Consider the following 16,548-nt stretch of genomic DNA (forward strand, 5'->3'; position numbering starts at 1 on the left):
GCAGTGACAGCCACTGTAAGGTCACTGAGGACAAGTAACTCAATATAGCAGCTGCTTTCTCCTTGTCCCTGTGTGATGTCTTCTGTGTTTATAACCTTACATACCCAGGCATGTGAATGTTTTTGAATTGTGTGAATTGTGTTATGTTCAACATCTCTCTGCTTTCTCTCTGTAAACCAAAATAAATGGGGATAAAAGATATGTGATTTCATAATAACCATGTATTTAATTTTGCCTTCCCCAATCAATGCAATGACTTCTCATACTTCTTTTTTTTTTTTTTTAAAAAAAAAAAAAGGGTTGCTGAATTTTGAACGAGTAATACATTCCACAGTATCGCCAGTTACTGGTGATGGAATCTGTTACTTTTCCTCATTTTCCTCATATAAAATAATTCTGTTTCAAGCAAAGTCTGAGGATATGAGTCTAAAAATAAATAATTGCATCAAAATAAAGTTAATTACAGAAAGGTCACATAATTCCTCCAAAATAGTCTGGAAAACAAATATAAGTATCTTTAAAGGTAACTTTTTCCTAGGCTTTTAAACCAGACTTTAAAAAATTCTATGGCTTTGAAGCAGACATAATGCAGAATTGCAAGGAAAGATCATAGAATGCTTAAGGTTGGAAGGGATCTCAGAGGTCATCTAGTCCAACCCCCCTGCTCACGCAGGGTCACCTAGAGCATGGGGCACAGGGCTGCATCCAAGTGGGTTTTAAAGATCTCCAAAGAAGGAGACTCCACAACCTCTCTGGGCAGCCTGTGCCAGGGCTCTGTCACCCTCACTGTCAAGAAATGTTTCCTTAAGTTCCTGTGGAACTTTTGGTGCCTCAGCTTGTGGCCATTTCCTCTAGTCCTATCGCTGTCTACCACAGAAAAGAGCCCGGCCTCCTCCTCCTCACTCCCTCCCTTGAGGTATTTATACACACTGATCAGGTGCCCCCTCAGCCTTCTCTTCTCCAGGCTGAACAGGCCCAGCTCTCTCAGCCTTTGCTCATAGGGCAGATGTTCCAGGCCCCTGATCATCCTCGTAGCCCTGCGCTGGACTCTCTCCAGCAGCTCCACATCCCTCTTCAACTAGGGAGCCTAGAACTGGATGCAGTGCTCCAGATGTGGCCTTACCAGGGCTGTGTAGAGGAGGACGATCACCTCTCTCGACCTGCTGGAGACGCTCTTCTTAATGCACCCCAGGATCCCGTTGGCCTTCTTGGCCACCAGGGCACACTGCTGCCTCATGGTCATCTTGTCATCCACCACAACACCCAGGTCCCTCTCAGCGGGCCTGCTCTCCAGCTGGTCCACCCCTAATCTGTACTGGTGTCCGGGGTTATTCCTCCCCAAGTGAAGCACCCTGCACTTGCCCTTATTGAACTTCATGAGATTTCTCACCGCCCAGTCGTCCAGTCTGTCCAGGTCCCTCTGGATGGCACCACAGCCCAGCTAATCCTCCCAGTTTGGTATCATCGGCAAACTTGCTGAGGGAGCACTCCAGCCCTTCATCCAGGTCGTTAATGAATAAGTTGAACAGGACCGGACCGAGGACCGACCCCTGGAGGACATCGCTAACTACAGGTCTCCAACTGGACTTCGCGCCACTGACTACCACTCTCTGCACCCTGCCATCGAGCCAATTCCTAATCCACCTTCCCGCCTACTCATCTATCCCACACCTTCAGAGCTTGCTCAGGAGGATGCTGTGAGGGACGGTGTCAAAAGCCTTGCTGAAGTCCAGATAGATGACATCCACCACTCTGCCCTCATCTATCCAGCTAGTCACTCCTTCATAGAAGGCGATCAGGTTAGTCAAGCATGATTTCCCTTTGGTCAGTCCATGCTGGCTACTCCTGAGCACCTTTTTCTCCTCCGCGTGTCTGGAGACAGCAGCCAGGATGAGCTGTTCCATCACTTTTCTGGGGATGGAGGTGAGGCTCACCGGCCTGTAGTTGCCCAGATCCTCCTTCTTGACGTTTTTGAAGACCGGAGTGACATTGGCTTTCTTCCAGTCCACCTGCCCCGTTCTCCAGGACCTTCCGAAGATGATGGCAAGCAGCTTGGCTATGACATCCGCCAGTTCCCGCAACACCCTGGGGTGTATCCCATCAGGGCCCATAGATTTGGGTGTGTCGAGTTTCCTTAGGTGCTCTCTGACCCACTCTTCCTCTACTCAGGGTAAGCGTTCCTCTCTCCACCTCTTCCTCTTGCATCCCTAGGGCCTGGGATTCTAGAGGGCTGCCCCTGACAAACACCAAAGCAAAGGCAGCATTCAGCAGCTCTGCTTTCTCCATGTTTTCCGTAACCAGGGCACCCACCCCATTCGCTAGTGGACCCACATTCTCCCTGACCTTCCTCTTGTTGTTAATATATTTGAAGAAATTCTTGTTATTCTTAACATCCCGTGCCAGATTTAGTTCCAAATGTGCCTTGGCTTTCCTTGTAGCATCCCTGCATTCCCTGACAACATTCCTGTACTTCTCCCAAGGGGCCTGTCCTTCCTTCCACATTTTGTATGCTGCCTTCTTCTGTTGGAGTTTTGCCAGGAGCTCCCTGTTCATCCGTGCAGGCCTCCTGCCCCCTCTGCCTGACTTCTTACGCACACGGATGCACTGTTGCTGGGCATGGAGGAAATGCCGCTTGAAAACTAACCAGCTCTCCTGGGCCCCTTTTCCTTCTAGAGCCCTAGCCCATGGGATCTTTCCCAGCAGGTCTCTGAAGAGGCTAAAGTCGGCCCTCCTGAAGTCCAGGGTGGCAAGGCTACTTACTGCCCTGCCTCCTCCTCGTTGGATCCTGAACTCCACCAACTCGTCATCACTGCAGCCAAGGTTGCCCCCCACCTCCAACAAGTCCCTCTCTGTTTGTTAGTATGAGGTCCAGTAGCCCACCTCTCCTCGTCGGCTCCTCCACAACCTGTGTCAAAAAGTTGTCATTGACACACTGTAGAAACTTCCAGGACCATTTGTGCCTCACTGTGCTGTCTTTCCAGCTGATGTCAGGGTGGTTAAAGTCCCCCACAAAAACCAGGGCTTGTGACCATGAGGCCTCCTCCTCCTGGTCAGGCGGCCTGCAGCAGACACCCACCACAGTGTCTCCCACGTTGGCCTGCCCTTTAACCCTTACCCACAAGCTCTCCACCCCCTCATCATCCACTCCCAGGCTGAGCTCCATGCATTCCAGTTGCTCTCTCACATACAGAGCAACTCCACCACCTCGCCTTCCAAGCCTGTCCTTCCTAAAGAGCACATAGCCCTCCATGACAGCACTCCAGTCATTTGAGCTATCCCACCACGTTTCTGTGATTCCTATGAGATTGTGGTGCTGGGACCGCACACAGATCTCCAGCTCGTCTTGCTTACTCCCCATGGTTCCGCGCATTGGTGTATAGGCATTTCAGGGAGGTAATCGAGCCTGAACTTTTCCCAGGAGATGTGAAAGAGCACCCTCTATAATCATGTCCTAGCCGTACTTCCCCATCACCATATGCCTGCTGGATGCTCGTTGACTTAGGCTGTGTGGGATTGATTGCCCAGTCTGTGTGACACTCCCCTTCCCCCTTCTTGTTTAGTTTAAAGCTCTCCTAACAAGATTAGCCAGTCTCTTGGCAAACACATGCCTGCCCTTCTTGTTCAGGTGGTTCCCATCGTGTACCCCTAGCTGGTAATCATCAGAGTCCTGTGGTCATAGAAGCCAAAACCCTGTTGCCAAGACCAGCGGCACAGCCAGTTGTTGACCTCAAATACCTGTTTGCTCCTTCTTGAATCCATTCCCCTCATTGGAAGGGTGGAGGAGAACACTACCTGGGCTTCCATGCCTTTTACAGCCACTCCTAGGGCTCTGTAACCTTGCTTGAAAGATGGTTATTTCCTTGTAGGATGCTAATATCAGAAGAACATTCTTGAACAAAACTTGAGATCCTGAAAGTTAAATGATGCACTCTGGGAAACGGCGTACTCATGCAGTCTGCCAAGCAAATACACAGGTAGTGTATTTTTGATCAGTTAAAAACAGAATGTTTGTCCACATTTTAATTTGCCAAGATCAGAGATATTTTAAAAGAAATCTATGAATTTAAATCAACTAGATACTGCAAAGGAGAAAGAAACCAAACATCCATACATACCTCCATGTTTTGGAATAGCAATAATATTAGCAACTGCAATTATATATATACAGTCAGCTATAATTGATCAAAAACCCCCAAAACCCAGAAACAGCTACTCAACCTCACACTCAAAATAAATATGATTGTTTAAAAATAAATTAAAAATCAACGTGAGACCTGCATGCAGGTAAGAAATAGAGGGGTATAGAGGCCTCAACCTGATCAGTTATCTCAATTTCTACTACTTGCTCTGATAGTTGCACTTATTAATCATTAATTTATTATTATTAATTGTATTTATTATGTATGTGCATATCTATATCTGTTTATTTATTGTACGTCAGGAATGTATTTCATAGGGAAGTTTATTTCTGTTACTTTTGCCATTATCATATGGATGAAGCAATGCCTTAAATGCCTTAAAAGGCATTCAAAAGACACTAGCTATCTTGGAACTTCCAAGCTGCCAGGTTTTTAACTGCTTTATCTCACGATCTATTCTTCACTGAATAATTAGATTTTAATTAACTTGATATTGACCGTTTGAAGACTCAGTATTTTGTGTGAGGATAAACAGTCTTTGAAACTGGATACCATCGGTGATACATTTATTTTTTTTAATCTTGAAGATTTCATGCAACATGTGCATCACTATATTTTACCCCTCCTCTGACTCCTGATAGAATCCAGGTACTTAAATCCTAAATGATTCGTTTCAAATTCTAAGTAAAGTTGCTTGTCTTTAAAGCATTTCATGTAGCCTTTCTTCTTGTGTAAGGTTTTTATTTTTTAGTACCTAATTTCCATTAACTCCTGCTTTTAGTCAGCCTATAAATACCAGGAGAACAGTCTCCCTCCTGGTATTTTGGCACTTCTGTGTCTTTTCATAGCCAGAAAAGGTAGGGAGACATGAAAATGAAAAATAATGAAAAAAAAAAAGGAAGGCAAGGCAAGGGAAGGGAAGTTAACTACAGCACCCTATAAATTCCAAATAAAAATCCCATACCTCTGGAGTCAGTCACAGATCGAGTGTTTTGTTTACAAATATATTTCTGAAGTAGCTCTGCATGTCATTCTAAGACTCTTCTCCTGGCCTAGTCTTCTCGTAGACTTCTCTTCCACATTTTGGAACCTTTTGATAGTGTGCTAACTCCTGTTTTACTTCTGTCCAAAGTGGAATTTAGTATGAAACATCTGACCTGGAATGTTCTGTAGTTAAGTTTAGTTCATTAGCCCTGAGCTTACTTGTCTAGGATTCAGATACTCTTGATTCAGTTTCTATCCCTCCATGGTCCACTTGTATGGGTCTGACAGATTACTTGATTTGTGTCTCAGATTAATTTCTGCAAAATTAGGACATTAAGAATTTCTTCCTCCCCACAAGAGACAAATACACAAATAAATAAATGAATTCTTATGAGATGTTTCCATATCTCAGAGAGGTCAGTCATAGGGTACACTATTAGGCCAACATCTGCTTTTAAAACCTAATAAAAGAACAGGGTTTATCCTCCTCTCCTGACTCTTTTTTTAAACATCAAAAATAATTTGTATTATGTCTGCTCATTCAAATATTGGATTAAATTCCTAGTCAATTATTATCTGCTCCAAACATACTTCTCTAACTGAAATCTATACGAGATTTTAATTTTAAGAGTGCACACACAGATAAATTCTCTGAGATAAAAAATGGAGGAAAACAGTCTCTCGCTGTTTTCTCTTTCTGTGGCCTTGGCAGAATCCAACACAACAACCTCCAGAACACAGGCTACTTGCCATTGAGTATGAGAGTCATACCTGGATCCTACATTGTGTTATACCATTCAGACACATAAAGAATCAGCTCAACATCCAGGGCAAAACAGAGGCAAATAATCTTTCAAGTCCTACTTCCTTGGTGCAGTTCCCTGCAACAATTTGTTGGCAAGAATATGCTGGGATCCTCCACTTGCTGGCAGCTACCTGGACTTCTAGGGAGCCAGGAAACAGTTTTAAGTATGAAGGCTGCAAATACCAACAAATTGTAACCAAGTAGGAAGAGATCAGAAAGTTTGAGTTTAAACCTCTTTGCCTTAAGGAGGTAGCTGCTAGTGAGATGGTCTGACTTCACTATCCTGTGGCTTTAACCAATACCTGAATAAGATAACGTATACTGAGAACTTTCTCTTGGATTTTATTTTCTGAGCTACTACTGAACTACTTCTGAGCTACTACTACTCCATGGTCTGCCATAGGGAGTCTGAGATCAACTCTGTTTGGCCTCAATATCTTCAAATTTTGCTCTGTCCATGCTAGAATTAGTATGAGTGGAATATGTACAATGATGAAACATGATTATTAAAAAGGAATTTGAATTCTGTGGCCATTCTCAGTCATGGCAGTAGTGTGTCACACGATTCATTCAATTCAATAGTGTCCCGTTCATTCAATGGGACCAAAACTGAGATGGCAAGTGCACAATAATGAAATCCTGATGATGGTTTTATGTGAGGAGATGGATGTTTTAAACAAACATTCGCAACAAGAAGGAAAACTGCATTAATTTCCTATTTGTTTACCACTGAGGATTTTTTAAAAATTAAAATGTCCTTAGTAAAGTTTTTAATCCTACAAATGCTACTGCTAGCTTTATTTCTTCTGTTGTCCAAAAAAGCTATGCTATTTTCTTTTTTCCTCTCTCAGATAAAAACAATTGCCACACATTGCTTCACTGTGATGTGATAATCTTATTTACTAATAGAATTTTCTAACTAGTTACGCCCTCCTCTTTTTTATTTTTTTAAATAGTTTGTTCTGTTACCTCACTTCTTGTTGCCTTCATAGCAAACTCTAGTTATCTACATAATATTTACTTTTTCTTTTCTTTTATTCAATCCTCCTTGTGTTAAATAAACTCCTTTCTTGACTCTTGACTCTTGTCTTTTCAAATCTCAGTGGCATATCATATAAATATTTCCATTTTTATTCCCTCAAATCCAGTGGTGCACAGTCTGTAATCATGTTCCACAAGCTGCTAAAATTAGCTTGAGCAATTGTATTCATTGGAATGTGGACTATCAAATGCAGAGATTCTTAAAAGTTCCTTATTCCCATTTTCCTTTGCACTCATTGTTTGTTATGGCAGCATTTGTGAAGGTCATCCTAACCTTACGGGAGAACCAGACAATCCTAATTATATTTTTTTTTATTTCTTTGCTAAGTTAAATAGCTCCCCATAGTGTTACAGCAATCTTTCTGACAAAAGACTGCCCTCAATCTTCAAGAATGGAAACAGCATATTTTCAACCCTATTTTGCATTGTATGCTTTTAAAATGAGCTGAACCAATATTCCTAGAGGTAAAAGTTTGTTGTTTACACACAGAATAAAGACCTCAGAGAAAAAACAAGCTTTCTATGGCCGCTTGCCCTGAAACTGTCTCTGAAAGATCACCTCCAGGGGTGACAGAGCATTTCAGCTTCTGTGGTTCATTCAACCTTGTGGCTTTTTGATGAGCTTCTAATGAAGCAGTACATTTCTGTTTTCTCCTAAGTAACAGCAGCCTTGTCTGTCTGGTAGGCAGGTCACTGAACACCCAGGATGGGGCAATGACTTCCAGTTGTTACTGTACTTCTGCACATGCAACTTTGTCTTTAAAACTCCTCAGTGTGAAGGACTAGCACAAAATAAAATTCTCTTACTGCAGGTCATCACAGGAGCTCAGACTTCACGTGCTTACTGTATACTTTAACTTGCTGTAGTCCTGTAGCTTTCAGTTCCTCCTGAACAAATTCCTTCCTACTACTTCCCAGTCACCTTCAATTGTATCTGGATTTGTCAGTGACCCTTCACATTTTCAACGCTAAACCAACAGCTGCAGATGTTTCCATCTGTCTTTCGCTGGACTCCTCACTGCCTTATTGCTCCTCACAACTTACAGTTTTGATGATTGCTTTGAGATCTCAGACTCTCTCACATCATTAGTATCTACCTGAGCTCGCTGCATACCAGCAACAGTCATGCTGCTCAACAACAACAAAAGGTAAAGCAATTCAACTGAACTTGTCAAAAAATCTCATTCTCCCATTAAAAATTTCTTGAATGTAGCTGAACCTTTTCTTGATTCTATTTTCATCCTAATTATAGGTATCTGGAGTATCACTTGCTTTTACTGCAATATTTTCTGCCTTTCTCTGTCAAATCCCTCTCCCATGAGATCCTTGCACCTGAGATCCTGCATCACAGGAAATACTTACAGTGTAAAAAATACAGAACTCAGTGTAGGCTCATTAAAAGCTTTGTTAAAGAGCTTTGTTTTGTGAGCTTTATATTTTTCAATTCTGTGTTAAAAAAAATGAGACATATGTAACACAATACACTGTTTCTTTAAAGAGAGTTTCTTTCTTTAAAGAAAGTTTTACTTGGATGTTCATAAACAGTATGAATAGCAAAGCCACAGCAAAACCCAAATGATGTGTATAGAAACCTGAAGACTGAACCAGGTGAAACAAACACACCCAATATTAGGGTCCCTTTGCTCAGCAGATAACAAAATATCATAGAATCCGCTAAACTAAACCATCCAAGCGTGCTAAGATCTAATTTCCATTATATTCATACAAGATCTCTGTTGTATTTCTATCAGGAAGACTTTTCTCCTCATTTGACTTAGGATTATACACTTAGAAGAGCTGGTTTCTGCCTGGAACATGTACAGGTGACATATTATAAGGCCAGTTGAATGTATTTTAAAGTTAAAATAGCTCAGTTATTCATCATTCAGGTGTATCAACTACCACAGTGAAGCAGTTTAGCTATTTTCCTTTCCCTTTTTTTAATCTTTCCCACTTTTTTGGGGGGGGCCATATGTCAGCTGAAAGGGATGCTAAACTGCTGAACTTTATGTTTGTTTTGAAACTGTCTTTTAATCCACTCTGAAGTCTCATCCAGATTTTGAAGAACAAATAAGCAAAAGAACTGGATTCCACCGTGATTAATTACAATGGAAATCAGTCCCAGCCTAAACATTCACTGAGTCCTTAATCCTCATTAATATTTTCACTAAACTTGTATGAAAGCCAACTTCACAAAGAAATATATAGTATTTTTATTAACATCATTGTCATCTTTTGCAAGTGCTTCCTTGGGGGAAAGAACAGAAAAAAAAGTTTTCCAGTGTGTGTGCGTGGGGACAGTGTTGCTAACAGGAACAGTTAAGTACGGGGTAAGCCACAGAAATAGGCAAACACACATGAGCTTTGTTTGCTATGCACAGGCCAACCAGGGCAGCCAGCACTTACGTGGAGCACGAGGGCTGTGTGGGGAAGCGGAGAGCAGCAGCAGGTGACGCTGCAAAGACACTCGGCACAGTGCATGGGCAGTGAGATGGACAACCCAGTCTCAGCTCATTTTCTTTGCTGAAAGGCTGGCTCATCTAACAGCATGTCCACTTTGCTTTTAATTCTCACCACATGCAGGAGTTTCTTTCTTAGTATGTTGGGGAAAGTGAATATGCTTTCAGCACATGCTACTTCATAGCAACTGATTACTGCTTGTAACAAATGCTTTTGATCACCAGCTAGAACAGTTCCACATAAAAAGAACGTCTGTGTCATTTTTCACTCACTGTTGTTGTCTCCTCTTTGTCCTAACTTCTCAGAAATGCTAAAAAGATGGATGAAAGTTGGTCAAAAAGCCACATATAGTGAATTACATTAAATACCATACTCTTACATTCTTCAAATCCTTGTCCTTGTCACAGTAATTTCAGTAGTCCCTGAACATTAGGAAAAAAGCTAGAAAGATCATCATCCCTTAAACACTATGCTTACTAAAATGCAAAATGAAATTGCTTATACTCAGGTGCCTGAGTTCAGTCCTGTAGTTCTATTAAACTACTGTAAGACTGTCTTATAAATGGGCTGCCTTTCCTTCCTAGGTGAAGTTAACCTAGTTTATAACTATTTTGCAGCCCACAGTGCCAGAGTAAGCAAATGTTTTGTTTTCAGGGCTGCAGAAGGAGGGTGTACAGCACAACAGAGAAAGACTGCAAGAGATGAAAATCTTTCAAGTTATTGTTTGCTTTATGAATAAATTCAGTTACTCACACAACTAATATTTTTTATGCAAGTTCATAGTACCCTATGGAATTTATGCAGTCTCTGTTTGGGACACCTGATCTGACTTCTCTGGCTAGAAATAAATACCATCATCAGAGGAGCTCTAAAGCACCATAACAAATTTTTCTTCTCTTACTGCAAAGGATAGATGAAGTTTTCTAGAATACAGTGAACCATTCCACACAACAACATTTCACAACATTTATATGAAAAAGCATATATACCAATGATAAATACACACTCAAGCTACTGTGTATCAGCAATGCACGCCTCCATTCTAAGGACCAAGTTCATAGATCAGCATACATAAATATATGCACATATTTATTCTGAAAAGTTAATAGCTATTACTCACGTGACTTCCTGTTCGCTCGTGATCGCTTCCTCTCTCTAGGCACCGCTCGCTGGCTTGGCACTTGGGTGGCAGACTTTACAATGCGATCCATGATCTCATCTGCTGCATCATCCGTTGCATTTGGTGAATCATCGTTGCCAGCGTTCCATGAACCAATACGGCCTAGAAAAGGCAAATAAACGAATTTGAAAGAAAACAGAAGGCTCTTGCATCACTTTGGTTTTGCAATTGGCTTTTTGTAGAATTAACAGCAGGCAATTCAGTCATTGCTACTTTAAATTGGTCAAAGTAGAAGACTGCCTAATGTAAAACATTTTAAAATAATACCTTTGATTCTCTGCTGTATCAGCAGAGACTAGAGAGCTCAAATACAATTATAGCTTTCTACTCTCCTCAGCCTCAGAATCCTAGCCTTGACCATACAACTGGCAACGGTTTGCTAGAGTCTGTCTAGGAGCTGGGGACAGATGGAGTAATGTGTGACCATTTTTCCCCACCTCTTATTACACACAGACTTGAAGACATGTCAGACAAACTGACACAAAACTGTAAGAGTGGTCCTCCACACCAAAAAGAGAGTAATGATCTCTATATCACAGGCTTGCAAAGAAGACAAAAGAATTGGTTTGACATGTCCTGTTGCCCCTTTCACAATGAAGAATTTACTGTCTCATCACAAAATTGTATCTGTCCTAGTGCAACTGCATGTGCTGCGTTACATGCTGAAAAGCAAGAGTTGTTGGCAAGCTGAAAAGCTGTATGAGTAATTTTGGTTAAAACCACAAACAAACAAGTGAGCCATGTTTCTGAACCCAGGGCTCTGGCACTCCTTACTCCAGAGAGCTCTCTGTCAGATGCATCTTTCTATTCCTTCACTGATGACTACTGGTCAGTGTGTTCTTCGTTTCTGAATTAGTTGAAGGCACTATATGTTGGGAGACCACTGACAGTAAACTTTGCAAAACAGTGCAATAGTAAATAGTGTAATAGTAAAATTACAAACAGCAGACCACTCTGCATCACTTCCTTGATGTCAGTAAAAAACAACTTTGATTAGCAATCCATTCCCCTCCTTTTTTCCGGCTCTCATCACAAGTGGTTCTCTTATGATAATGATCTGAACAAGCTTCTGTATGGCACACTTGCTCTCTACCTCTGTTGTTCTTCAGGGGAACACAGACTGACTCTTACTATCAGGACACTTCAGCGTTACTTCAGCTGCTCAGCCTGCTGCAGAGCAGCTTGAATTATTTCATCTACGTACTTCAGCTACTTGGTTTGCTTCTTAAACAGCAACTGTGAAACCTCTAAACCGGACGGGATCAGGGTTTAAAACTTTGTAAGTGCACACAGAAAAATCCCTGTGAGTAGTAGATGCGTAGAGGTCATGTCAGTGGTGCTCAAAGGAATGAGGAAAATGTAGAATATCCAGATGTGAAGGAAAAGAAATGCCAGAACCGAAATGGTGCATGACCTTTACTCAAAAAAAGATCTTCCAGGTATCATTTGTGAAACCACCTGTGTTGTACGAGGGGAAGGCAAAAGAAGGAAAATGAACAGGTGAGCCCAGTGTCTGTAAAATGATTTACCAACAAGGAAGTCGTTTACTGGCTGCTCTAACAAAGAGGTATACCAGTGAATCATGTCCTGGACAAGAAATGGAGATACCTCACTGCCAAGGATGGTTGAATCAGTGAACCAGTGAACTACTGGAAACAGTAGCTCGATTTGAATTTTCATTTAATCTATGTCAGCTTTCAGAAATGACCAGGGCTGACACTCGGAAACAGCAAAGGCCGCAGGACTCAGGGGAAGAGATAGTAGGACAGCAGAAATGCATGCTCCTTGGCTGCATTAATCCAGCAGCACATCGGTTTAGCAGGAGAGTGGTTAGAAGATCAACCATCATTTTCTTGTCCCTTTTCCACTCCTTAATGATTCCTAATAGGTTGCAAGGCCCCTTTACTTCATTTCCAGTAGCTGCTTTGTACTTGTGCAAAAATAAGAAGAAAATCACACTGTGTAGACTCCGTTTTGATTTCACATCAAAAAAGAGGAATAAAAACTGGGGTTTTAGAGGGCAGCCAAGTTTACAGGCAGACAGTGAGGATTTCTGCAGACTTTTATTCTTTATGTCCCCTCATGGTTCCTTGGCTGCAGTCAACACGTCCAACTTCAGACAAAGGCTTCTATGCCTCAAATCACCAACTCCAGGATGGAAATGTCACTGTTTTTTTCCCCCTTCCCTTTGACCGTCTGCATCCCAGGTGGTATGCAAGGCTCTGGGCTGCCCCGGGGCTACTGGGTCCCAACAGAGGTGCCCACGGCAGAAGCCCAGTGCTCACCTCGGCTGGCTCTGCTCCGTGTGCGGACGCCCAGTGCGGCGGTGCTCTCCCCTCCAATGGAGGAGGTCTTCAGCACTGCCTTCATGTGCTCGTGCTCAGCCGCGTCCTCAGCGTACTGCAAGCCCTGGGGCTGGCTCTGCGACGGCGGTGAGCTGCTGGAGAACTTGCCAGTCTGCAGGAGGAAAACCAATTTGCCATGACATAGCTCACGTGGGTTTTGGCTCTACAAAGCATAAAAGGCAATGAAAACAGGCCAGCATTCAACCCACAAACTGCATGGAGAAAAACACAGGGTCCTTGTCCTCACAAACCCATGTAGAGCACATATGCGCTCCAAAGAGCAAAAACAAACACTGGCTCCTCTCTGGCACTATGCATCCTCTAGCAGAAATAAAACAGAAACAAGCTGGCACCGAGGAGCAAACATAATGAGAGGAAAAAACAGATACTTTAGCTGGAGCTTTATGATAGTTTTGACCTTGTATCCAAGATTATAAAGTATAAAGCAAAGACTTGCTTGGAAACCTTCAACCCCAGCAGGGCCTTGTCTAGGCTCAGATATTATACTGAGACAGCAGGAGACTTTACACAAATAAGATCTTTTTTTCCTGTATCATCACCTTTCAGTAACTGGACAAAGCTGGCAAAGTAGTCTATGAAACCACCTTTTCGCCCTTACAATACTATATACAACATTTTCAAATTGCTTTAAAAGACAAAGTGCAGTATATTTTAAATATACTAAACATACACTGAAAAACCTAAAACCTAAAATAACCAGCCAAATTATTCTATGGCCAAAACACAAAAGTTGCAGTCAGCAGTTAGGAGAACAAAACAAAACCTTAAACAGCTTTTGGTATCTGCCCTTTGCTTGCCTCGCCTCCCTGTGATTTTTTTATCACCAGGACAACTGCATAACAGTGGCTAAATTAGCTGCAAGCACATAACACATCAATGCAACTGGAGGCACCAGTTACTGAAGAAATCCAGCCAGAAATATAGCCAAGTATACCAAAGCACAAACTGACACTTTCTAAGGAGAATTTTTGTAGTAAAATAAAAGTTTATATGACATTTTGTATTTTTAAAGTGGGTGGAGTAGCCTGTTTTTTTTTTTCCCTTCAGCAGTTTATACCTACAAAAGGCTATAATGATATTTACTCCATTCTTATCTATAGAAAGACTAAAACAAATTTAAAATACAATTTACCCAGAAAAGACACGTTCTCCACAGCGAACAGGCATTAGTACTTTTATGCTTTTGATTTTTTCAGTCATATCAATCCAGCATTAGAAACTGAAATAGTTTTTTTTTTTCTTTGTAACTTCTGTTATTTCCTAGAGATTTAGCACAGACAAAGGAAGGCTTGATGCCTCCTATCCTTCTGTTCCATGATGACAGCATTAGTGATGAACTTGATGTGACCAAGTCAGTCAGTTAAAGCATGCAAACTCTCAAAGCCTTTCTTTGAGATGATGGTAAGTTGCAGGAAAAGAATCAGTCCTACTTTCAGGGCTTAGACTGAGTCCACAGAACTGTTAGACAGCAAATTGAAAATATGTAATCTGGAAATCAATGATAGGATGATGCTATTTTAACATAATGACTTTTCAAAATAATAGCAAGTTACCTGAGTATCAAAATAATAATCCCTACAAGGCACTGAGCCTAATATACTAGTATGAGATTTATTTTTGAAAGAGAATTTAATATATATATAATTTACATAAATCCAATACTTACAAGAAAATTAGAATATAAATTTATAATTTTACATGTTAGCTTAAAACATTTAGATGTGGAAAGTGTGCAAGTGCTAGAATATGTGAAATTAAATGTGAAATTAAAAGACAGAAAAATACTAAACTTCTATTAAAGTGCATGCCGTTTTTACCTACAATGAGGCTAAACAACGTCCATTTTAGAGAATAAAAAAAGGATGATGCCTACCCATAGCTATTAGAATTGACAAACGTTAGTAAAATGTTGTCATAAGAAAACTCATTTCTGTAATTTTATTTCTGCAGTTCATATTGTATGGCATAAATCATGACTAGGGGAGAAGGCCTATAGGCAGAAGTTTTATTCCACTTCTTTACTTATCAAATATTTATGTAAATTAATACCCAAATCCTAGCCTCTTGAGCTACCAATCTTGAGACTATCATTATGAAACACTGAGTATTAAGCCATGTTTTTTTATGGTTGGACAACCAAACAAGTGCGAATGCTGAACAAAAATCACAATGCCCAAGAGATGCTTCCAAACCACCTGATTGCTTTGTTTTGTATATAGATGGTGTAGATGGTGTACTATAGTACTTATAGTTCAACCTTCAGGACCACTTTAGAGTAAATACATGAACTATTACATGTCTCACCTCTTTGGAGACCAATTTATCTTCCTCATAAATCACACAGCAAAGACAGACTCATTATCATTTACTTTTGTCCTTATAGTCTGATGATTTAAAATAATAATATTTGGATTTAAACAGCTTCATATTGATGGTGAAATTATCATGGAAATCCTTAACGCAGAATAACTGATGATACCCAAAACATTCAGATCAGTTATGTTTTGGGTACTTGAGATATTCTGCAGTTTACCAAACAGACACTGAAGAAAAGAAACTTAAAATAATTAAGGCTCTAATCAGCATATCCTTATTTGAGAGAGCCTTTAAGCAAATGGTTAAAACTAACTGTAAAAACACATTCTTACAATAGAGCCAAAAAACTTAGAAAAATGTCATGGTTCACAGTCCAGTAGAGCAGATGGAGCTGAACAGTCCATACTAACTGGGTTAGAAATTAGATGTCACAGCACACAGGAGACACGAGAATGACATGCTCTTTCAGAGAACCATACCTCAGCATCCTCCTCTTCATCGGTCTGCCAAAAGAGACAAAGGACAGGGTGGAGAAGGACAAACAGCAATATTTAGGAAGAACAGTATGCTCAAGCCATGACAGAGTAAAAGGTAACCGTGGTATTGTTCACACAATTCTAGGAGAACACACAAATATGAAGTATACACAGAATTCATGTCTTAAGACAATCAATTTACCAATCTCTTTTAGTCAATGAACAGTAATCCTACTGCACACAGTGCAGGTTGTCACTGTCGCTAGGATAAGATTTTATTTTTTTCTGGTTTTTTTTTTTTTTTTGTTAGTGAGAGAAATTATGAACTGAAACTATCCCTGACACATTCTGCATTTCTCTCTTGTGTCATGCTATTGCCTGCCCATATTTTGCCCTCTGGAACCTGAGAGCATTAAAAAGGACTTTCTCTCCTTTTTCCAACTGTGCTCAGAACAGGGAGGTCCTGGTTGCTATTTCTCACAGTGCAGAGGTCAGCTTCTTGGCAGTTCCTTTTCTCTACCCTTATACAGCTTGTTTTCATTCTTTTTTAAGATGGAGTTTTGCAGCTTTAATCTCCAGTTTAACAGAAATCAAGTGCTGAGGAGCCTCTGAATAAAGCCTTAAAGTTCTTCAGTAGTTCTCTGATACAAGACCCCGGAAATCAGAAACCTTTTGGCACCCTTTCTGAAACCAGGGATGTAAAACCACCTTCAGACATTAATTGCATCAAAATGTTACAGCATGTGGAATGTTCTTAAATTTCAGGGTCTTGGAGAGAATT

General features: G+C 41.0%; 1 protein-coding gene across 2 annotated transcripts in view; it reads right to left on the minus strand.

Moving 5' to 3' along the window:
- Nucleotides 1–16,548, minus strand: part of FHOD3 (formin homology 2 domain containing 3) — a 363,251-nt gene that overhangs the window by 7,605 nt on the left and 339,098 nt on the right. The window contains exons 23-25 of one of the 2 annotated variants that reach the window (XM_026040808.1): nt 15,771–15,794; nt 12,895–13,066; nt 10,550–10,711 (exon numbers count right to left, since the gene is read on the minus strand). In XM_026040808.1, coding sequence (XP_025896593.1) covers nt 10,550–10,711; nt 12,895–13,066; nt 15,771–15,794 — 358 coding nt within the window. The remainder of the gene's footprint in view (nt 1–10,549; nt 10,712–12,894; nt 13,067–15,770; nt 15,795–16,548) is intronic. The other variant, XM_026040807.1, reaches the window with a different exon arrangement.

Source organism: Nothoprocta perdicaria, unplaced genomic scaffold (assembly GCF_003342845.1).
Source record: "Nothoprocta perdicaria isolate Ctin4 unplaced genomic scaffold, notPer1 scaffold_268, whole genome shotgun sequence".
NCBI classification, from domain to species: Eukaryota; Metazoa; Chordata; class Aves; order Tinamiformes; family Tinamidae; genus Nothoprocta; species Nothoprocta perdicaria.